Below are 24,241 nucleotides of genomic sequence, written 5' to 3'. Positions count from 1 at the left end.
ACTTTTCCTGGAAGCTAACTGCCTTCCAGCTTTTAGCTGCCTACCACCATCAGCATAATTAAGTTGAGCAGCTGTGTTTGACCCTCCTGTACATGTCCTTGGGAGAAATGATTACTAAGGATATTGACAAACTGATACTGCAGGAGGGATGTCACTGACAGTATGCATAGATTGTCAATATTCTGAAGTTCACTGTTCAAAATGGCTTGTTCCTATGCCTAATTTCTTATTGAAGGCTTTGTTTGTCATTTAAAACAAATCTGCTGTGAATTCTTTGAATTGTCACTGCATAATTGACAAAAGAGAGCTCAACTTCGGTCATATAGTAATGTACTTATTATGTATTATGAAAAATTAAACACTTTTAGATGCTTTTCCTGACCATCCCTGAACTCCCTTTTTATACTGGAGAAAACAATCTCAGAGTTTCATACAGAACTGCTGATCTGGCAATGTTGTAATAACTGAATGTTGCAGACACTTCCAAGGATGTGAATATGTTTTTGGGCATGTTCCCACACCTCATCATTTTTTTAAACAAGTCAGAGTTTAGACGAATCTAAAGAACTCCATGCTGTTCCCCCTCCAGGCTTTTAGGTTGTGGCTGATTTTTGGTTTCCCTCTCTCTGATACTAACCAAGCAAGTTAGCGCCTTTTAAATGCTTAACACATAGTGCCTGGAGGTGCTGGAAGGCAAAAGCAGAAATGTGAAACAGTCCAGGAACAGCAGATCTGCACAGTACATTTCTGCTGAAATTCAAAATCTAAGCTGCATAATCCCCAAATGACCTAATTAAAGAATTTAACATATCAAATTGACAGAAACAGGGCTGCTGTTTTCTCCTCCTTATTTAGACAAGTTGCCCCAGGATAGTAGCTGTTAGTAGGTCTTATTCCGACATTCTCAAGTATAAGTTAAATGTATAATTGAGTATACACTCAGTGATGAAGTGCTTGCAAATCTAACTATATGCCTCAGATCATTCAGCTGAGTCTTCCATACCTGTGGAATGCACCCATTATATTTTACAACTCTATTTAAACCCAGTGTCAATTAGTGGCTCATTTTAGCCTCCATCTTTCAACTAAAGAATAATTTGCATTCGTATGCCATTCAAAACAGAAGTGACCTGAATGTAGTGAGATGCACACAGCTAAATGAATAATTTAATAGGGCTTTCAGATCAGTGTTTGATTAGCATCAGCAGTAGAGCTAACATCCGCTGAAAGGGATAACGAAAATAAGAAGCCCCCTGTGGTTTCAGACTCACCTGAATATCAGTAGGGAGTCTTTAATGGACTGTTCTATTAGCAAGCCATCAAATCAAATGTGCTGTTCTTTGAAGAACTTCAAGAACTCTAAGTAATGCAACAGTAAATAAGGCACATAAAATTACTTATTTTACGATGTTTTGAATATACTTCACGTATGCACTATATTCCCTTGGCCATAGGTAATCAACCTTGTAGATATGTTCATTGCATAACCCATAGGAGAATCTACTAGGTAAATAAAAATTTACTTCTGGCCCCAAGACAAATGTATAATACATGTATCAAATTAATTTCATGAACTGTAGTGCTGTTGCCTGAATAAGTGATACACAATTGATATATTCCACCATGTTTTATGCACAAACTGTCAAAACACTGGACAAATTATTGGAAAATAAAGTGCTGCAATATATAGAGGCATGGAGTAGTGTGGAAGGAGAGTGGGGAGGAATAGTGAGATTGTGTTTGGACATGGAAACACTCTGAAAAGAGTGCAAGTATTAATTAATGACTGAGATGCATGTCTCAAGACATAACATTTTGGGGACTGTTTAAGGAACTAATTAAGGTTTAATGTTTTATAGCCTAATAAAATGGGTATGCAATGCATGGAGTTTGTCACAGTTCTTTCTGATACAGCCCTGACTTTTACTCAAACTACCTGAATAATGTCAGGAATCTTAACAAAACCTTTCTTTGGCTGTGTGTATGTGTGTGTGTGTGTGTGTGTGTGTGTGTGTGTGTGTGTGTGTGTGTGTGTGTGTGTGTGTGTGTGTGTGTTTGCATGCTTTGCTTAGGTCACAAGAGAGAGTTCCAGAAATGCAGGCAGATGGCTCACAGTCTACACACTCAGAACACTGTGACAGTCCCCAACAGCTCCTCCGAGAAAAGGGTAATTAAATACTGAATTTAATCAGATTCTTCAAATTAAAGTCCAGCTGGGTTCTCTCCCAAACTCTCCTGCTGTTCATCATCCCCACTGCCTCTCCTTTGTACGAGATGTCTGTGGAGCTCACTGTAGATGACTCACAAAACACAAAACCCTACCTGCTGCAGAGAGACAGCCTGGAGCTGATAATTAATGGTAAAGTATTGGCTTCACAGTTGTGACAGGGCAGGTAGATACTGAAAGTGTTCGCAAAACTGCCCCAAGCAATTGGAAGTGGAAATTTTTGTGCGCAAGTTTGCAGAATTACTCTATTTGTGTGTAGAGTCAGGGTGCCAGTAACAGTCACCCTTTGCATAGTGTAACAAACTGATGACAGATGAAGGATAGAGAAGACTCTCTTGTTCTGTTCTCTTTCTCTGATCGTCATGCCGGCGTTTACTTGATACTGTGAAAAGGCAATCAGATGTGCAATACTGAGAAATGACTTTAGCGATGAATCAGTTCATTGGTTCATGCCATAAGGATGCATATTCTGAGGATGCCTGCCAAGCTGAGATGCTCCCCTTTTTAATATTTTGATAGCCAGTACACATTTGAGATATGGTTTTAAACTTTTTTTCTTTTCTCGTTCAGCGATGCATTTCTGGATCTGAAACCAACAAATATGTGCAATTTCAATTAGCATCTATAAAACAATAGTGATAAATGCTCCTGTCGTACAGAAACAAGACAATCTGAACTCTACATGCTGTAGCACTATGGGGGAGGGCAGGCCTGTCGAAAGCTAGGCTTGGCACAATTTCAGCACCTTGGACAGCGCCGGCATCTGCGGTTTTAGGAATAATTATTAAGAAGGAATGCTGAATAATAAAACTACAGTGCACGTAATTACTGATTGGTTACGTTTTAAAAACTGAAAGCGCGCAGAAAGTGCACAAAAAACGCACAAAGCATGCAATTATTGTCCACACCTCGGGGAGATATGCCCTACAGATTTAATATCGCCTCATCGAATCGACTAGATTGATATAATACGAAGAGTCCTAAAATGATAATCCATGTAGTGTGTAAGATTTAAAAAAAAATTTAATGAATTTATTTATTTATTACCGGATTTTTATTTATTTGACTGCAAGCAAAAAGAAAACCTGACGCACCCAAACGCGCTCGAGTTCCTTCCGTGCTGTAAATGGACGGTATGCAAAAGCCGGCCTTTCTTTTTATATCTCCACTGCATGTGTCTGAGTCAGACATCAGGGTACAGCCTAGGGCGCTAGGATCCGGAGGGGGAGGTCTCTGCTTTGCCTTCCCGCCTCGCTGATGTTATTAAAAAAAAAAAAAAAAAAAAAAACAACCCAGAAAGGAGCAGGTTTCTGCTGGTGCGCTCGAATCCCCAACTTCCTGCAGGAAGCAGCGCGAGAGCGCGTAACGCTGAGCGCGAGCTGTGCGCTGGAGAAAACGAAGAGAAGAGCGACTTGAAGTGCGCACCGGCGGGATTAACATCGGAAAATGTGAAAAGCGAGAAGTGTGTGTGTGTGTGTATGTGTGTTGCGATCGCGGGATGCACGATATGTCCCACAACATTACCACTTGGTTCCCGTGTGCAGCCCTAAACTGCTCTTCTGTGCAGACCCTACATTAGAAGCGCTTGGCTTGTTGAATACGGCGTTTCTTCCACACTGACTCTCAGTTTCGTTCTCTGTTCGGCCTCTTGGTCAGAGTGACATGAGTGTGAGAAACCCGCACCGTTCCGGACTCTTGTGCTGGGGTCTGTCTGTGCTCCTCATCCAGTCCATCAGCTCGCATCCCGGTAAGTGGACATACACACATTTTATACTCAATTTCATCTGATCGTGACAATTTCGAGAGAAAAAAAGGAAGAAAAAAAAAGTTGCTGAACTTGGGTTGAGCATTTACTTCGACTCAAGAAAATATGACTGAAAGATTCTTGTGATTGAGATCTTACCCAATCATCTGTAAAAACAGATTCTACTTTATATCTGCTACATATAGGCTATTTAATGATACACTAACAGAAATAGTATTTCAAGTAGACATGGGCAAGGCTTTGGTCCCTATAGGGTAACTCTAAGGCTGCTGGAACACAGTAAAATCTACAGGGGATAATTAATTTCTACAGTGTTTATGTGTTGTTTGTGCCCAGTCTAACTGAACTGACCACTCTATGTGTTCATTCAGGGTTATGCGTTTATTCAGGGCTATAGGATTTTATTCAAGACATAATTTTGTTCTTAGAGCATTACAGGTGATGTAATGTTGAGAATTTTTGGTAAGGAGCCAGTAAGTGCTCACGATACATATTACTCTGCTGTAGTCTTTATTGATGTCTGAGATCATCTATCATGAGCACTTACTGTTCGATTTATTTTGCCTCTTGAAATTAGATCTATTTGCATTAGATGTAGCTTACAAAATGGCAATTTTAACGTCAGTCTAATGAGAAACATGACATTTTGGACTGTGCATGGAGTCCTGTCATGTTTGTTATTTCCTTTAAATTTCTTAGAATATTTCCTGTACATTTACAGGCATCCTTATATTGTACTGGAACCTTTACAGTATATGAATGCGTAATTACCATAAAAGGTATAAGTATATGATCAGAAAGGATCTTGCTGCCAAAATATTTTGATATGTTTGCGCTGCATATATATATATATATATATATATATATATATATATATATATATATATATATATATATATATATAAACTGAGGTGTAATGCACCCTCTCACTTATCCCTTTTTTGTCTTTCATATAGGTTTTATTCATATACGGTTGCAATCAAAATTATTCACCCTCTGTTGCAAATCAGGTTTATTGTCAAAATGTACACTTTCAGCAGTTTGCAATGCACAAATCAAACAAAAGCAATTTAAATAGTTCAACACAACGACTGCTTCAAGTGGCTTCCCCAAATTCAACTGAAAATGCAACTTGTAATGAGTTTCCAGTTTCAAAATTATCCACCCCTTCATTTCAAACATCTTTAGTACTTAGTAGAGCACGCTTTTGCTGTTATGACCTGCTGCAAAGAAGATGCATAACTTGTGGCAGCGTTTCTGAGGAATCTTAAGTCAGGTGACTGTGATGGCCCTGTAGAATCTTCCAGGACTTCTTCTGCAACCAAGCCTTGGTGGAATTTGAGGTATGCTTGGGATCATTGTCCTATTGGAAGGTCCAATGATGTTCTAGCTTCAGCTTCCTCACAGATGGCATGAAGTTTGCTCCTAGGATTTCCTGGTACTTCAATGAATCCATCTTGCCTTCCACATGCTGCAGGTTTCCAGTGCCAGAGGATGCAAAGCAGCCCCAGAGCATCAGAGCCACCACCATGTTTGACTGTGGACAGAGTGTTCTTTCTTCATTCTTCTTCCTCCAGACATACCGTTGATCCATCGTGCCGAAAAGTTCCAGTTTTGTTTCATTGCTCCACAGAACAGAATCCCAAAACTTCTGTGGCTTATTTATATGATTCTGAGCCGACTTTTCTTGTGCTTTTGGGTCAGTAGTGGTGTACGTCTTGGAGGTCTGGCATGGAAACCTTCTGCGTTTAGTATTACTGTGCTCACTGAAACCTCAGTGCCTGTTGCCACCAAGTCTTGCTGCAGGTCTTTTGCAGTCACTCGAGGGTTTTTCACAACCTGCCTTCTCAGAAATCTGATTGCAGTCGTTGATAGCTTCCCTTTTCTGCCCTGTCCAGGTATTTCAAGTATTTTCTGCCCCTAGCCAGTTCAGGTATTTCGTGTGTTCCAGCTCAAGCATACCTGGTGCAACTAATGAAGCCCTTGATTAGTTCCATCAGGTGTACTTGAGACAACACCAGTTTTGTATATTTGTGCTGTTGTGAGAGATTCTCTTCAGGGGGATGAATAATTTTGAAACTGGAGAAATCGTTATAAGTTGCATTTTCAGTTGAATTTGGGGAAACCACTTGGATGAAGAACAAAAGGTTCATAAGTTTTAGAAATAATAGATTAAAAAAAGATACAGTAAACAGAAAGTTACGAATTTAATGCAACCATAATTGTCAGGACCTGCGCCTTGTTACACTACATGTCACCCTTACATTATTATTAGTAAAATGTGATAGATCATTATGCTGGTGGGTTTTACCAAATGACAGTATAGTATTAAGCTTTATAACATATATTTTGAGGGTTTGTAAACTGCATCCAGTGTACTGATCGTTGTTTACTGAATTTACAATGAGTTCACATGACATTGTGCTTCACTGTACTGGATGTGTCTTTTATAGAGCGGTACATATTTAGACCAAATTTTGTTTCCAGTATTATGACCTCTTACTCGTAAAATACTGGTAGCTTTATATAGAGAATGAGTTTGGGCTGTAAATGTCATAAAAGTAAGCAGAGGTTTCTGATGGCCAACAATGGTTATGGATTGTCCGTCTGGAAGAATTTTTTGCTAGTATAGTTTACGTAGAGGTTCAGACAGATTTAGGCTGTTTTAAGGATATTGTCCAGGGGTGGCTACTGTGTACTAAAAAGCACAATGGGGCACTGCATGACCTCAACCACTCACCATTGTTTCTTCAAAGGAACACAAAATGCTGAATTATTTGGTTGCGGAAGGGCTGGGATTTCCTATTACGTAATTCTGTTTCCATTGTGTATATGGGTGTTTGTTAAATGTGTTTTTGTGAATGTGTGTTTCCAGTAGAGATAGAATCACTTGGATTCATTAACTCTTGACTGGATTCAATGCAAAAAAATAGTCATATTTTATCTTGTGAAAATATCGTGAGTATGGTCAAATGTATGTATTATTTTTTCTTTTTTTTTATTGTGATATAGCAATATTATATTATATAAGTTGATTAAGCCTAATTCTAGACGTTGTTTACTCATTTTGAGCTTGAAATGGCTTTGTTCTGTGGAAACAAGCAAAAGAAATTTCCAATATATTTATATGAATCACATTTGATTAGATTTCTTCACTTTATAAAATATATTTTTTAGGTGCTGTGCAAAACATTTATTGAAGAACACTAAGCTACAAGCACATATATGTGTTGAACTTGTGTTATATATTACTGAGTTGACAGTTTAATAGAAGAAGAGAAGAAGAAGAACTCACACTTATAATAATAGCTGCACTATCAGCTATTATGACCATATCAGTGCACTTTGGGGACGATTTGTTGAGCTGAACAATCTGACACACCATTCATCTTTTAAACAGGACCATCATAGGACCACAGTGGATCAGTGTTATTTGGGTTGTGGACTGTACAGCATTTTAACTTGTTACTGGTTGGTTTACTGACGGAACACTTTATTAGTCCCACAGTTAGAGAATACAGTTCATCTTCAATATCTTCAAAACTGCTCTGTTGAGAGTGCTCCAACCCTAAATGATATTCAGCCGTAGTCCTGTTGTGGTCCTGTGGTAGCAATAAAGAAATTACATTTTGATGGACTCTTAAGGGATGGGGAGAAAAAAGATAAGGAAAGAAAAGAAAGAGAACAGATGAAAGAAAAGTAACAATAAGGAGAGAAAACAGTGCACATGTGTGTCAACAAATCAAAAAGAACCAACAATTTCACAGCAAAACAAACACATACATGCGAGAAAATAAAAAAGAAAGAAAACAAAACACTACAACAGGGTAAGTGAAGGATATTGAGTAGCAAAAATTACAAGGGAAAGATGAGTGGTGGTTAGACTCATGCACAGATTGAACAATATTAAATATTGAGTATTTAATATTATGTGCTTTACTGTTAGAAATCATTTTTATCAAATCCACCCGCATAATGATCTGTCACATGTTATAAATATTAATGCAAAGGTGACATGTAGTGTATTGCAATTATGACTGTATTAAAATTCAATTCAATAATTCAAAAATTCAATTCATAATTCAAATACATTTGGATGCCAAACATTTGGATGCCAAATAAACAAAAAGGAGAGAAATGAGAAAACAAATGCACATGTGCATGTGCACAAAAACAAATAATTTATTTTATTTTATTTTATTTATTTATTTATTTTTACAGTTTTTGGTTTATACAGAAATATAATTTGACAGCAAAACAGATAAATACATCCAAGAAAATAAAAAAAATAATAAAAATGGAGAACAACAAATTCAATGGGGTAAGTGTCTAGACACAGACTGAACAGTATTAAATATTAAAGTTGTGTTGTTCAGCTAGACGTACAGAATGTTACCTGCTATATATGAGTGTTCATATAAACTAATATATACTTATATATACAGACCATGTGATATGGGTAGTTCATGTATGGATTTCGAGTGCAGTAATATTGTTTTGTTCGTGATGACAAGGATGATAAGAATAAATATATTATGTTGTGTTATTGAACTTTTCAATAACTGGTGTGGATAACTTAAATACGTGGATGTAGTTGTTAGTAGAGTTAAGCATGTGATCTGTAAAAGCCAAGGCATGCATAGTGTGCTACCTGATGTGTGTCCTGTGAAAAATCTTCTACTAAAGAAGCTGTATGTTAATGATTTTAGTCATATTAAATATGGATTTACAAAATTGAGTCCAAATATTGAGATCAGTTTCAGTGTAGAGATATTTTTATCCACTGGTTAAATGAGAGTGATATAGTGTCTTCATTGGATGATGGAATTTAGATGGTTTAGAGAGAGCTTTAATTGGGTTTGCTAGTGTGCTGATCTTTTCTATCAGCGTAGGAGACTCTAAGGAATTATTAGGTGTGGAAGAACTTTTCTTTGATTGCATTTTTTTTTTTAATTAATCTACTATGGAGCTGGGTCTTTACCTATGCCACACATAAGGATTATTTCTTATAAAGACATTTTTAAAATTTTTTGCAGATGTATAAATTTCTTTCAAATTAATGCTTTTATTGGATTATTACAGTGTCTGAATAAACCCTGATGGGGTGTGCGCTTGGTGTCAGTGCAGACTTACACACTTGTGTTTATTTTCCACCAGGCTTAAAAAGTGCTTAAAAAAGCAGGACACTGATTGATATGTTCTGGCAGTGAGCTTGATGTATTTATGTCCATCCATGGATGATGCATTGGCATTTCATGTACCCCTTTGGTAAGATTCTGTATGACAAATGAGTTGCATTTTTTGTTTGTTGTAATAGAGTCCAGCTAATTAGCAGATGAATTTGAATCCAATTCAGTCCTCTACTTCCGATAATAAATATTGGTAGTGTATTCCAGTGAGTTAAATCATCTTCTGTTGTTTTGGTAAGCATTGTAAAGTTAAGTTTGAATAACACAGACAGAGGTTTATGTTTTATGTTTATGCTGAGATATATGTGAATTTAGTGAATTTAGTGTTTACTCTCCAACTTGCAACTTTCTATATATAGTTGATTTATTCCAGTCTACAAACTGATTAAAACAAAAAGGCGAATCTACTGGATTCTGCAAAAACGATATCAGATTGCCTGCATATAGATAGATTTTGTGATTAAAGCTTTCTGAAGTGATGCAGGTGATGTTGTCATTGTCTTTTATTACTGAATAATATGAACAGTATTGGAGAGAGTGGACATCTTTACAGAGCGTGAAAGTTTGTGAGGTTATTTGGTTAGTAAATACTGGTGCTACTGTTTGATCTTTGGCTTGAGTAGTACTGAGATGAAAGCAGTGTTCATGTGTGGTGGGTTGTTAGCTGACCTTTTTTTTTTTAATCTTATCTGCTATTCTCAAGAAAAGTGGTGAAATAGTTTGCTAATAGTGTTTAAAGCCTTAAACAGGGAAGCCATCAGTGCCTGGGTGATTTATTGTTGTGCGTCGCTTTCAAGTGTTATGTTTTGAAGTGTTGTTGAAGCTTCTAAAGTTTTCATTTTCTCTTTAAGTAATGTAAATGAGGGTATTTAACTTTTGTGCGTCAATTAAAAAAGTTACAAGTGTCCATAGAGGACAAAAATATTCATGTCCAAAAACTGTCATAAAAATATTATATATGAATATTTTTTTTTCCACTTTCACTGACTTAGATTTTTAAAAAAAATTTTACCAGCAAAAGTTCTAATCATAATTATCAAACATTCATTCATTCTCAGAATTGTAACCATTTAAATTCTGGTTTGTTTACATAATGCCACATATGTTTTTTTTTTTATGAAAAATTATTGGTGAATTATTTTCCATATACTAAATGCTAAGCAGAATTTTTTTCTTTGATTATTACAGTCGTTGATATGTCAATGATTAACAACAATATTGATTTTGATGCATTCATATATTTTATGCAGTGTCAGATTTAAAAAACAAACAAAACTAACAAACAAAAAAAAACAACCTACCACACAAAAATGTCCATGTCGAAAACTGTCATAGAAATATTATATATTAATATTTTTTTCCACTTTCACTGAATTCAATTTTTTACCAGCATCAGTTCTGATCATAATGGCCAAACATTCATTCATTTTCAGAATTTTAACCCTTTAAATGCTGGTTTCTTTACATAATGCAAAAATCTTCAAAGCTCAGTAACCTTCATTGACTCATATACAGGGGGTGGAATTTGTTGTTTTCCAGTACAATATAATTTCTTTCTTTCAAACTGTTCTCACACACACATAAAATTTTCAGTACACACATATGAACTCTGAAATCCATACAAACACCCACGCAATTATAGCTGCATCATTTATTCAGTCGGTCTGCAGTGCTCTATAATACAGCAGAATCAGAAAAAAGCAAAAGTGTACCTTTTCCCCATAGGCTCAAACTGAGAAGATAGTACACATTTTAGATATTTTTTTAAAAATTCAATGTTTTGAAACCTTGTCAAGAAAATAAAAGACTATTAACACAGAATGCATGATTTTATGCTTAAATGTCACGAGGATTAAATATTGCAGTTTGATTGGGTTTCAATGGGGACATTTTTGTCCTTAAGGTCCTGAGTGTAACTATTTTGTATACCTAGTTTAAAATAGATTTATGAAAGCAAATGAGGGTGAAATATTAAAATTCCAATAAAAATACACACCTTTTGCAAAATGTATGCTGTTTTCATTAACACAGACAAAATGATAAAAAATTAAATAAAAAAATGAAATAGACAAAAATGTCCATAAGGACGCACAAGAGTTAAGAATTTTTCAATTACTGATGAGGTACATATTTTTCCAAGGATGTAGAATGTATTGTAATATATTACATATAATATATTAAAATGCTTAATATAATTGAACGGGTTGTTGCAAATGGACTAGACTTTTTGTTGATTATATTATTTTAATTGCAATTTAATCTCTCACATTTCCTTTGTAGTCTGTGCTGTGTGGTTTACCATGTGAGAATCTAGAAGGCATTTTGTTTTTTGTTTTATTTTCTATACGAGATTATATTTTCTCTTAGTACTGCTTTTGCCGTTTTCCACAGAATTATGGGTGTTTTTTTTTACTGATGGAAGGAAATGAGGGGCACTGACACATTGTGCATAGTAACAGATGGGCCACAGCCAGTAATTGTTTACCTACAAAGTGCCCCCATATGGTAGATGTAAATGGCAAAAATTGTGGGGTGTGTGTGTGTGTGTGTGTGTGTGTGTGTGCACGCACGCAAGGTAAGTCAGAGATCACAGTGTGCTGTAGAGATTGACTCTTGGCCCCTCTGTCAAATGGGCATAAAGCTCTGCTGGAAGCTCCGGCCTGACAGCCGAATCCATCAAGGGCCTCTTGTCAGAAGACGCTAGGTGTTCAATGCTTTACCTTGCCCTTCACTCTCCCCAGCAGCACTCACTCTGCTCTAATGAGCGCTCCTCTGCTCTGTGATTGAATGGTCGTCTATATAATGAAATCAGAAAGGAATTCTTTCTCCCTCTCTTTTTCTAATCTGTCTAATCTTCAATACCGCGACCTGCATAAAAAAGATCCCATAAATCGTTTAATTGAACGTGCAGAGTGAAAATCAATACAAAGGAAGCATTAAACTTAATGGAATGCAGTGATCCTGATCCATATTTCATATCCACAAGAGTGACTTTTACACAAGTCACTTCGCTTTTTAGGTTGTTGTTTTTTTCTTTACTTTTCAGTGCGTTGGTCTTTATAGATGGCTGAAGTGTTTTAGATGGTTAGCACAGGGTGAGTAATGTCTTCATCAGCTACATAATAAGTCAGAGATGAATAAAAAAATATTAAATAATTATGAGTGCAATACATTTTAGTAATGTTATATTTACTTTAATACCATTAGCATTAGTATTAGCATTCTACTGTCAATTATTAGCAATACAATTATTTATTCAACTTGTCCTGCATAGATTTTCAGGAAAAAAAAATCTATAGTCTTATCTAAAGTCTTATTTAAAATTGGAGAGGTTTTACGTTTGTGTCAATAATTCCTTAAAAGTCCCAGCTTTTCACTCACTAAATTATTGATCTTGAACTGTAGTACTGATATTCTCCAGTAACTACAGTAAAACTAGGAAAGGTATTTAATCATGAGAAGGAGAAATGTAAGTCTGGACCTGCCAATCAGTTCTGGGACTTAAGTCAAATAAAATACACAAAATGTTTAAATGAGGATAATAACTACAACTACGATAATTGAGATTGAGTTTTCTAATTGATCAGCCTTATTATTCTTTCGCAGGAAAACATAATAGTGTTTCTAGTTAGAGCAATGTCTACCAAAATGCCTTCTAATTTGCTTTAATTAATTCGGTTGCATATGCAGGGTCTCATGCTGCTGTGATTCATTATTTCCTGAGATATTTCTAAGATAGACTTATTACTGCGGTGTGAATCAGCCATGATATACAGTAAGTGAGTGTGTATATGAATATGTAGAAAACTCCACGCTCCCTGCAGAGGATGTTAAAACACTGCCGACGTGGTGGTCATATGGTTACATGGTGATCTATCTACAGGTTAAGTGACCAAACAACCTATGCAAAAACTCTATTAAAAAAAACTCTCAGTTTAGTGTTTAGATATTTATCTTTAAATATTTTATTCAGTAGCCACTGTGATTGGGCTTAGTGGTTAGCATAATTGTCTTGCTCCTCCGGGGTTGAGGGTTTGATACCCGCCCCCACCCTTTGGGTGTGGAGTTTGCATGTTCGGGGGTTTTCCTCTGGGTATTTCGGTTTCCTCCCAAAGGCATGCACTGTAGGCTGACTGGCATTTCTAAATGGTATGTTTTGAGTGAATAGGTGTGTGAATGTGTGTGATTGTGCCCTGCGATGGGTTGGCACCCCATCTAGGGTTTCCCCCGCCTCGTCCCCCTGGGAAAAGATCCAGAGTCCCCGCGACCCTGTGAAGGATAAGCGTTACAAAAAGTGGACAGAACCATTGTGATTGATTCAGTAACTAATAAGAAAAGATCCAGAATCTGGACCCATCAATTGTTCCTAAGAGTTAAAGGGATTAATTAGCAAATGTAATCACTTCCCACTTTAGTAGTGCATTTTTCTTCTTTTGTGTTTATGTATTCTATTGAGAATTGTTATCTAATTCTGGGCTTGCACAATATGGCTGGCATTATATAGCACTAAGAAGTAGGTGAGGAAGTTTTCCAAACATTACTTGATCAGTTCAGTTTTGTTTGTTTTTTTATTTATTTATTTATTCATTTTTAACATTTTGTTTTCTTGGCCCATTCTAGATTCTACTGTTTGCAGAATAATTTTTGCACATGTTTATTAATAACTGTATAATAATTTCATGTACAGTGCACATTCAACAATATGTTATAATTTTTTTCAGCCTCTTTAATGTTCATATAAAGCTCCTTCAAGTTCCAAAAGGATGTCTGCTTACCGGAAAATTCTGTTTTGAAATTTGATGATGATGATGATGATGATGACTATTATTATTAGTATTATTGATATTTGTATTTAATATATTCCTATCTATTGGCGAGGCTCTGGCTCAGGTGGTAGAGCCGGCTGTCCACTAATCGTAGAGTTGGCGGTTCGATTCCCGGCCCATGTGACTCCACATGCTGTAGTGTCCTTGGGCAAGACACTGAACCCCAAATTGCTCCCGATGGCAAGTTAGCGCCTTGCATGGCAGCTCTGCTACCATTGGTGTGTGAGTGTGTGTGTGAGTGGGTGAATGAGACACAGTGTAAAGCGATTTGGTTAAAAGCACTATATAAGTGCGCCATTTATCTGCTTGGATCTGATGGCTTCAACGGAAAGTGCCATCTGATCTATTAATGATATTTCTCACATATGCCAGTGTATCAGTATCTGTGTTAGGTTAGCAGTCATAATGAATCATGAGTTATGATGAATAATTCAACCCTATTTGATTCATTCAGTCAGCTAAAATAGTTAGCAATGGTTTTTGTTTCCAAGTAATATTGTATCACTTGGAATTCAAGGCCACAGTTTTTCCTGAATAGTTTGTTCATTTTTCTCTCTCCGTCTTACTTTTACCCCACATTAGTTACAGATGTCGCAACAACTATTATAAGGTTTGACTAGTGTAGTCAAGATACGTCTGAATATTCCAGCATGATAACCATTAAACTTCACTGAATTTCAGTGCCTGTTTCTTTGAACAGGTAAAGCTGCAAGCTGGTAATCATAGAAAATTGTGTTTGTTGTGGGGGCCAAGGTTTTGGTGCTGTAATTAAAGCTTTGGAACTGATGTGTTATTTCCTTCACTTGCAGTTGCCCTGCTGTGCACCCAATCAGTCTGAGAAAGTGAAGAAAAAAATATTGTATCTGACATAATGTAGGAAACTAAAATTTATTTGATCACAGCAAGGGGTTTTACCAGGAGGGGAAACTATAATTGCCTCACCATCGCTAATGCCATAGTGTAAATACTAAATTAAGACTTATTTGTCAATTAATGTTATTTTATTTTTTTATATTACCAGACAGTGAATGATGCTGGTCATGCACTTTGATCTTCCCCAATTACACAGTGTGACACTTTTAAAATCTTCTTGAGAGTCATTTAATAGAATTCTACATGATTATGTGATTATGTTTGCACCTTAAATTATGTTATACAAAAAAGCGGAGGTGTGTTTGCTCTTTCCATAAACCTATAACATTATCATTAATTCTGCTAATGGATTTACCTAAAGACTTTGATAGACTTGGTTAGTGAACCTTGGGCCAATTTAATGATTATTATGTTAGCTTTAGAAGCTTTGAATCCAAGAGACTTGGCCCATAGAGATTTTGTTTGCAGAGTTATCATTTCATGCACACAGCATTTCATGGTGACCTTCAGTCTAGTCATCTGATTCAGATACTTGCTGTGATAATTTCACCCATAAATGACCCTATAAGGAATATCATACTACCTAGCCTGCTATATGAAGCTGAAAACTTTTGAATAGTATATGGTGGTCCATTCACTAATGACTTTCCCTCTTAGGAAATCCTGTATTATCGTTTAAAATAGTCCATACTTCTTATGAAACAATAAGACAATAGACTAATGCTATGTCCATAAATACAGGATAAAGCCAGGATGTTGCTGGTTTATGCAAACAATGTGGGCCACATTGCTTTGACTCCACTTTGCCAACTTTGACATCGATTTTTTTCCTTGCCTTTGACTTGGATAATGTTGATAAGTTTTTATTTCCTACACAATATTGAAATATAAAAATGGGCTGTATGAAACATCTACTGTGTGATGGAGTAAACCTAGTAACTGACCCATACTAAGTAAAGAATTTGGCTCATTTAAAACGTGATATATTGGCATGCTATTTTGGTTAACCATTTATGCCTAGTTTTTTTATTTTAAGATCTGGACTGTTGAGTTAAAATAATGCTGTTAGAAATTTAAATTTAAATGCTCTTCGAACACTTAGACCACAAATTTCATTTCAGTTCAAATTTCAATTTGATAGATTAAAAAACAATAACTTTCAAATGAAGATATTTTCATTTGTAGTTGACATCATTCTACCTCCTTACTGGATGTTTTTGGCTGACTTTTAACACAAAGCTTGTCGGCTTGGATTAGCTGTTCCTCTATCTTTGATTACACTTCCTCTGTGTATACTTCTTAGTGTAGGCGGGCAGGCACAAGACACAGAAGCTGTCAATCAGCTGCTTGGGCAGAGGCTCATATGTCTGCCAGTCTCAGTCACAAGACTACAGTTGTGTTTGCTTCATTTTCTATACATGTTCTCTTTTTGTTCACACAGTTTAAAGCCTATTGTTTATGTTCCACTCATGCATTCTCTTAAAGACTGGGTAAAAATATAGAAAAGTAAAAAGACTTCCTGTGTGTATGCAGTACAGAGTCGTGTAATGTAGCCTGGACTGCTCAACTGATATGAAATGAGAGTAATTGAGACCACCTCTTTCCATAGACCACTTAAAACACTCACACACACACACACACACACACACACACACACACACACACACACACACACACACACACACGCACACACAAACTTCATCAGCATGTCTCTATAACCTTGTGCCTTTTTTCAGGGAAAATTCCTCTTAAACATTTCATAGATATAAACTTTAACCACAAAAAAAATTAAATAGCTAGCACGGGAAGCGGAAGGTTGACTGAATATGAGACAAAAGGAGCTCACCACTAACGTTGTGCCAAGCCACTGTAACTAAAGCAGATAAATCGCCATTGTTGACACGCGTGCACACACACACACACACACACACACACACAGACAGAAAAGTCATTTAGAAGTTGGATGGTTGGTTAAAGGTATGTCAACACCTAGACCACTTATCCAGTAGGTTATCATCAAGGTTGATGTGTATATGAACAGCAGGACTCTAAAATACTCTGTGACAGGTATTGATGATGGCCAGGAGAGTCTTAATGTAGCCATGAGTCTTTGTGACCTTTTCAGCTGAGGTGTGTGTTCTGCCTCTGGCCTTTAAAAGCTTGCTCTGGAGCACAGTGTAAATATGTGCTGTGCCATTCTCCTTCCTGTTTGTTCAACAGATTTAGAAACCTTTGATAAACATGGAAAAAAGGTTGGGGTTTTTTTTCAATATGAGACTAGCTCACACAAGAGAAAGACATACCTGTCGTGACTTGTACAGAATTTAAAAAAAAATATGTATCTTCAGTATGTTAGAAGGCCAATATGGCCATCTTTAAACCTCTCACTTACTTAGGTTTATTTGTTTAACAGTGCTATAATGCTTGTGTAAGCATACTCCTGTAAGTTCCCATGTTATACTGCAACCTAGTTTCAAGCTTCCTATTGGGTCTGTGGGTTGTTTATATGTTAGGTTATACAAGTGTAAGAGCTCCCTTATGTACACCACTGGAGCATTTTTGGACTTTTCCTGAGTGGGCTATAGTTTTATGGAGTGTTTTGATTATTGGAAGCATGTATGCAAGACAAATACAACATCATATCTGTCCACATCATGTCTGTCCACTGTTTGTCATAATTTTGTGTCTAGCGACAGTTAAGTAGACATAGTATACATGTGATTTGTACAATATGGCTGTAAATTTATGCTGTCACTTTCAATTCAAAACCTGCTGTATTTTTCTTCCTGACTGCTGCATACTTACTTCTCTTCTGTGACAGTAGAGCTCCCGACCCATACACACACATGCTCCTGTGAAGGCTGTCGACTTGTAGCCATCGTTACAAGACCCAAGGGATATAAACTGCAGAGCACTTTAGACAGCCTCCACAGAAGCAGAACTAAGGATCTTCGTTTCTCAATATGGATGCGGGAGCATGGGTCAACAACAGGGGGCCGCATACATTTATTACCATACACATAGCAACATCAAATCATAGCAAAGTGTTGCAAAGCTACAGAACATGTATTTTTAGGAGTATAGGGTATATAAAAAGCCTTGAATGGGACTGGGTCACAAAAATGGACACAGCTGTCTTTCTTCAGGGATTTCTACAGGGATCTTTTCTCACTTTATTATTATACACTGTTTGTGTGCTGGAACTTATTATCTGTCCTCCAGAAGAGCCATTTAGATAACAGGATTGTGGGCAACTCCCTTTCCGGGATTTGGGAAAAGGGTGATTAACATTTTAATATATTTGCTGGAACAGTGCATAATGAAATAGTGAACATATAAAATGCTAAATAATAGAGTGAATAAAAAGAAGGTAAACTACATCTACAGACAGATCCAGAATTACTGAAGAATTATATTGTAAAAAAGGGATTAATTAGTTGAATCTCACACTGGAAATGTGAGAGAAATCTAAGCTTACCTTTAATTGAAGTATTAAACATTTCTTTCATATATATTTTTTAATATGTATGTATGTATTTTTTTATTTATTTACTTATTACAAAAACATATCACTATTATTAGCATCTGCTAAAATAGCCATTTGTTCACCCTTCCTTTAATAACATCACAGCACAGTGTCTTTTCCTACAGGTTCGTCAGTGGGGTTTAGCAAAACGCTGTTGGGATGGACATGTCAGAAGCTTAATTCTTTGGTCACTGAACAAATCTTGTGTGGATTCGGATAACCCAATTGTAGCTTCTTGGCTGAGGTTTTCATTTTGAATACGCTGTTCTCTTTATGGAGACCATGATGCCATGCATCCAAGCAAGGTTATCAAGGCCTTTGGAGGAATAACAGCCGCACAACATCACAGATCCTCTACTATACTTAAGATTGGGGATTATATTATTTTCTACATTGTATAACAATCCTTGTTTTTACACCAAACCTACTTTGAGCGTTTGTCTATGTTCCAGTAGATCTCGCAAAATGCAGGCACTTTGTTGTTAGATGAAAGAAAAGGCTTGTCTGGCAATGATTCAGTCTTCGACGTATGCCAATAACTGTGACGTGGTTGTGTGAAAAATATTTTTGATGAGGGTGTTTTTTATTTCTTAGAATGCATTTATTTTAATTAAAGGTGTTCAGTGTGAGAATAATCTAATTATAGAGAAGAAAATCCATAACATTTTTACCCATCTTTATCAAGGGTGCCAATAATTCTGAACCTTAGTGTAAAAAGTGCTTACTGATTAAATAATGTGGTTATTATTAGAATGCATAATAATTTCAGGATTTTGAGAATATTATTAAGCCTATCCTCTATTTGAAGTCAATAATACGTAATGAGAAAACAATGGCCTGCCTTTCAGTATGCATTGCCTTTGAATATTTTATCGAAGCTGTAATAGAAATAAGTAATTGTTTACAGTTCCAGTGTGGTTGCCTGCGTGATCAGCCTCTCTGTCTGTCAGGGGATTAAACAGCAAATGAGGCAGGACGGCTCACTAGCCAATGACAGTCCGCCTAATTGTTCACTAACCAATAAGGGCGGCCTTAATTACTGGGACAGGCTGAATTGACTTAGCTCAGCTTCTAATTAATCTCCAATGAAATGATGCAAGCAAGGGTAAGAACAGTGTGGAGGATAGGAAAATGTGTTTATGCGAATGCAGCATCTTCCCCAGAGACTGAGCCACTGGTAAGGTGGTGGTGATTGCTTTGAAGTGAGATATAAATACAGGCATCCCCTTTTGGCCCTGAAGAAGCTCCAAACAAATCTCAGGAGGAGCAAGCAGTCACACAAGAGCTTTGATGACGTGGCCAGCAGGATCTTGCCACCATAAGCTCCATAAAGTCTGGCTTGTTTACAGTCATTCAGTCACATTCAGACATTCATTTATTATCCTGCCCCTTTAATAGCAGGTTGTCAGCTGTTGTTTTGTTGTTTCTCGCAGATATGCCAGCTCTAGAAGCTATATATACAGTTTCAATCAAAATTATTCAACTCCCACTGCAAATCAGGTTTACTGTCAAAATTTTCAGACTTTCAGCTGTTTGCAATGAACAAATCAAACAAAACAATTGAAATAGTTCAACACAATGAACGTTTGAAGTGGTTTCCACAAATTCAACTGAAAATGCAACTTACAATGACTTCTCCAGTTTCAAAATTATTCAACCCCCTGAATAGAATCCCACACAACAGCACAAATATGCAAAACATATGTTGTCTCAAGCACACCTGATGGAACTAATCAAGGGCTTCATTAGTTCCACCAGGTGTGCTTGAGCTGGAACACATGAAATACCTGAACTGGATAGGGGTAGAAAATCTATGAAATACCTGAACAGGGCAGAAAAAGGCTGCAATCAGATTTCTGAGAAGGCAGGTTGTGAAAAACCCCCGAGTGACTGCAAAAGACCTGCAACAAGACTTGGTGGCAACAGGCACTGAGGTAAATAAAAATAAATAAATAAATAAATAAATAAAATGAATGCAAATATTTGCTCAGGCACTTACGCCTCTACTCTACGCACTTTGCTTCTTCTGGAACTCAGTGAAAGATCTTGAATGGTAGCACTACTTGTATTGTTCTCAGCTTGATATATCGCTTTCCTTGTATTTTCTCAATTGTAAGTCGCTTTGGATAAAAGCGTCTGCTAAATGAATGAATGTAAATGTAAATGTTTCAGCGAGCACAGTATGGCGCATACTAACCGCAGAAAGTTTCCATGCCAGAACTCCAAGACGTACACCACTACTGACAAAAAAAGCACAAAAACAGTCGGCTCAAAATCATATAAATAAGCCACATAAGTTTTGGGATTCTGTTCTGTGGAGCAATGAAACAAATTTGGAACTTTTCAGCTCAATGGATCAGCGGTATGTCTGGAGGAAGAAGAATGAATAAAGAACACTCTGTCCACAATCAAGCATGGTGGTGGCTCGGTGATGCTCTGGGGCTGCTTTGCATCCTCTGGCACTGGAAACCTGCAGCGTGTGGAAGGCAAGATGGATTCATTGAAGTACCAGGAAATCCTAGGAGCAAACTTCATGCCATCTGTGAAGAAGCTGAAACTTGGCGTTGTTGGAACTTCGAACAGGACAATGATCCCCATCATACCTCAAATTCCAAAGGCTTGGTTGCATAAGAAGTCCTGGAAGATTCTACAGGGCCATCACAGTCACCTGACTTGAACCCCATAGAAAATCTCTGGTGGGATTTGAAGAAGGTGGTTGCAGCATGCAAACCCAAGAATATTACTGAACTGGAGGCCATTGCTCATGAGAAATGGGCTGAGATTCCTCAGGAACGCCTCCAGAACCTGGTGTCTGGTTCTGCATCTCATTTGCAGCAATTCATAACAGCAAAAGCATGCTCTACTAAGTACTAAAGATTTAGCATTTTCAAGAAGTTGCATATTCAGTTGAATTTCATCAATTGATTTGTTCATTGCAAACAGCTGAAAGTCTGTAAATTTTGACAATAAACCTGATTTGCAATGGGGGTTGAATAATTTTGCAACTGTATCGGGCTATTATCTACAGATTTTTAAGATGTCATTCACATACACAGGGGGTCTCCCACAGGTGTACGAGGGCTTTGAAACACACTGAGTGAGATAAACAGGACAATTACCAAACCCTGGGAAGAATTGCAGGAAGAATTATGCAAAGCAGGTTTTAAAGTGTGGTTTTAACAGAGTGTGGGCTGCTGATTTTGCCCAGCATGAAGCTCTCTAATGCATGTGCAGAGGTGTATAAGCTTCACTATTTAGTTCAAGATTAGTATTTATTTCTCTTCTCACTTTCTTTATCTTTATCTGTGTCCCTCTCTTTTCTCTTCTTCCCTTTAGTGCCCCATTTTTCTATTCCACAATTTCTTTTGCTCAATTCTTTATATAATGTTTATGGATGAGCGTATAAATTATGGAATTATATGAAAGCATTCAATTTTATCCATGGAATGTGCACAATCATCAAATCAATTCTGAAGTGTAGTATTCCTGATTTCCTGATAGATACCGCAGAGAGAACCCTTTACCAAACATTTCTGTCTCAACAGTTTTATCAACTTACAAAGAATAGATCATACCCTTATTTAACTAGCATTTGCATAGTAATAGGGAATTTATCTTTGCAATTCCATTTCCATTATTATACAAATGTTATATTGTAATCACCAATGTTTAAAAGGTCAATAAAACAGTGCAGCAGCTGTGTAACTGCAAAGAAATACCAAAACATACACTTTAAAATTAACATTGAAGTATTCGTTAATCAATGTGAGCACAAATGAATTACCCTGCCAAAGGGAGCTCCATTAAGGCAAGGATTGTTATCCAGTAGGGGCGGGGATTTGTTGGTGATATGAAATAATATAACATAGCATGCATGTCTAATAACATTACATGCATGTCTACCACTCAAGCATATCTGTGATCTCCCTGACTAATAAGCATGCTAACTCCCAACAGTGTGTGCCCCACATTGTGTGCTTTGTACAGTCACAGAAACCCCTAACCCTTTTTTGAAATTTTAGACCTAATTAATAAAAATTGGTCAAATGACCTGACTGTACAAGTAAGCACAAGTCTCTGTGCTTAAAAGGAATTCCAAAAAAATTCATATTATTTGCTTCTCTGAGTTTGCTTTCTTTTGTGTTTTCTTTATTTCGTTCACGTGCTGTATTTATTCAATCATGGTTTTTGACACCACAAATATGCAAATAAGAAGGTCAACACAGGGTTTAGGAATGTACAGTGTGAGACGTCAGATTATGAATACCCAGGATTGATTGTTAACTCTGGGAAAAGTGTGAACAGTGTGGAAGGTGAAACTAGATAACCCAGGATACTATATATCCAGGGTTTAGAATGACCCAGGGTTAACTGTTTAAAGTGAGAAAAACTCTAAGGAAAGTTAATTTTGATTGGCCAAACTGTGTTCAGGGCTTATACAAGAGTTATACATGGAACATTATACCAAATTCAAACCTAACCTATGGAGCAAGAAAGTGCTCCCAGGAATATCAAATTTTAATAATATACTTGAGACACCATTTAAAATAAATAAATAAATAAATAAATAAATAAATAAATAAATAACAATAGAACCAGTTTCTGTCTAGTAATGGAACTGGATGCTGGATTTGCTTACTGCAAAATATTATGCGGTTCCGGTCTCAATATTGTTTATATTGCTAATAACAGAGGTGAAGTATGATAAAATTATAAGAGATGGAGACACTTAGGTCAGCAGGACACATCCAGTGTTAAGTAGTGAACACAGCAAGAATGTTGCAACTTCATGGACTGTGACTTTAAAGCTACATTTTGTTTCTCTGATTTTGTCTTTAGCAGCTGCACCACCAAGAATGAAACATGGAAAAATGTCAAATCAGAGAGAGAAGAGAGCCGCAGGAGAACCCTACTGGGCATATTCGGGTGAGTTGTTCCTTCCCTGCTTTTAATCAGGAAAGTTTCTTTTTGAATGGATTTTGTTATTGCGCAACTTCCTTTATGGTACATTATTTTTGTCTAACCAAAACACTGTTATTCTTTTTCTTCTGCCTAAAGAAGAAACCATTTCCTTTAGGAATGTTTAGTCATTAGCCTTTTTTTATTCTGTGACATGCTATTTCTATAATTTCTTCTTTAAAGTTCTGATAGTCATACAAATATGCTTTGACAAATGACAACATTAATTATTATAGTTAAACCTTACAAATCTGCCATTTTATGCCTAATCTGTCTGTGTTGGTGTGTATATTGATTGACAGTGTCATTTCCCCAGTAACTTTAACAGCTTCAGAACAGTAGTAGAAAAGATGGTAGTTATGACAGAGCAGAATGGTTTTTCAAAGAGCAGAAAAACACATTCAGGGAGTAAATTTGTACATGTTTCTCGGAGCACGATCCTCACAGCATACAGCAAAAATAAGGTGAAATTGAGCTTTCTTAATACTCGATTGCAGCTGTGCCACTTTCCACATCCGGCGAGGTTAACAAAGGATCCTTTAAAGCGAGCTTCATTGTCTTTCCATTTAACAGCTTAGTATAACACTGATGGCACAGGATAATTAAACAAATCCTCACTTTTTACAGTGCCAGGTATAGACATTTAGGGCTACTATTGAAGATTGTAGCTATTACTTTGTAGTCTAGCCACTGCTGTAATTCCTGTTCTTGTTTCCTTCCTTTCCAAGTAGAAATACTCACCATTGGCACACACAAAATCCTGTGCTAAAAATAGTGTTTTCAAAATGATGTGCGAAAAATTCTGCATGCCGTTCCATGGAGAAAACAGATCATACATACATTTTCTTTATTGGTGTACATCTAATCCCAGGACAA

General features: G+C 36.7%; 1 protein-coding gene across 3 annotated transcripts in view; it reads left to right on the top strand.

The window, feature by feature from the left end:
• Positions 1 to 3,510: 3,510 nt before the first annotated feature.
• Positions 3,511 to 24,241, top strand: part of ca16b (carbonic anhydrase XVI b) — an 87,914-nt gene continuing 67,183 nt past the window's right edge. Inside the window, exons 1-2 of one of the 3 annotated variants that reach the window (XM_053683646.1) lie at positions 3,511 to 3,974; positions 23,249 to 23,332. In XM_053683646.1, the coding sequence (XP_053539621.1) occupies positions 3,890 to 3,974; positions 23,249 to 23,332 (169 nt within the window). In that variant the 5' untranslated portion in view covers positions 3,511 to 3,889. Of the gene's footprint in view, positions 3,975 to 6,861; positions 6,967 to 23,245; positions 23,333 to 24,241 lie in introns of those variants that run through there. The other 2 variants (XM_017480345.3, XM_053683647.1) reach the window with 2 other exon arrangements.

The sequence above is a fragment of the Ictalurus punctatus genome, chromosome 11, assembly GCF_001660625.3.
Source record: "Ictalurus punctatus breed USDA103 chromosome 11, Coco_2.0, whole genome shotgun sequence".
Lineage (NCBI taxonomy): Eukaryota > Metazoa > Chordata > Actinopteri > Siluriformes > Ictaluridae > Ictalurus > Ictalurus punctatus.
This window is presented reverse-complemented; position numbering and strand designations above follow the sequence as displayed.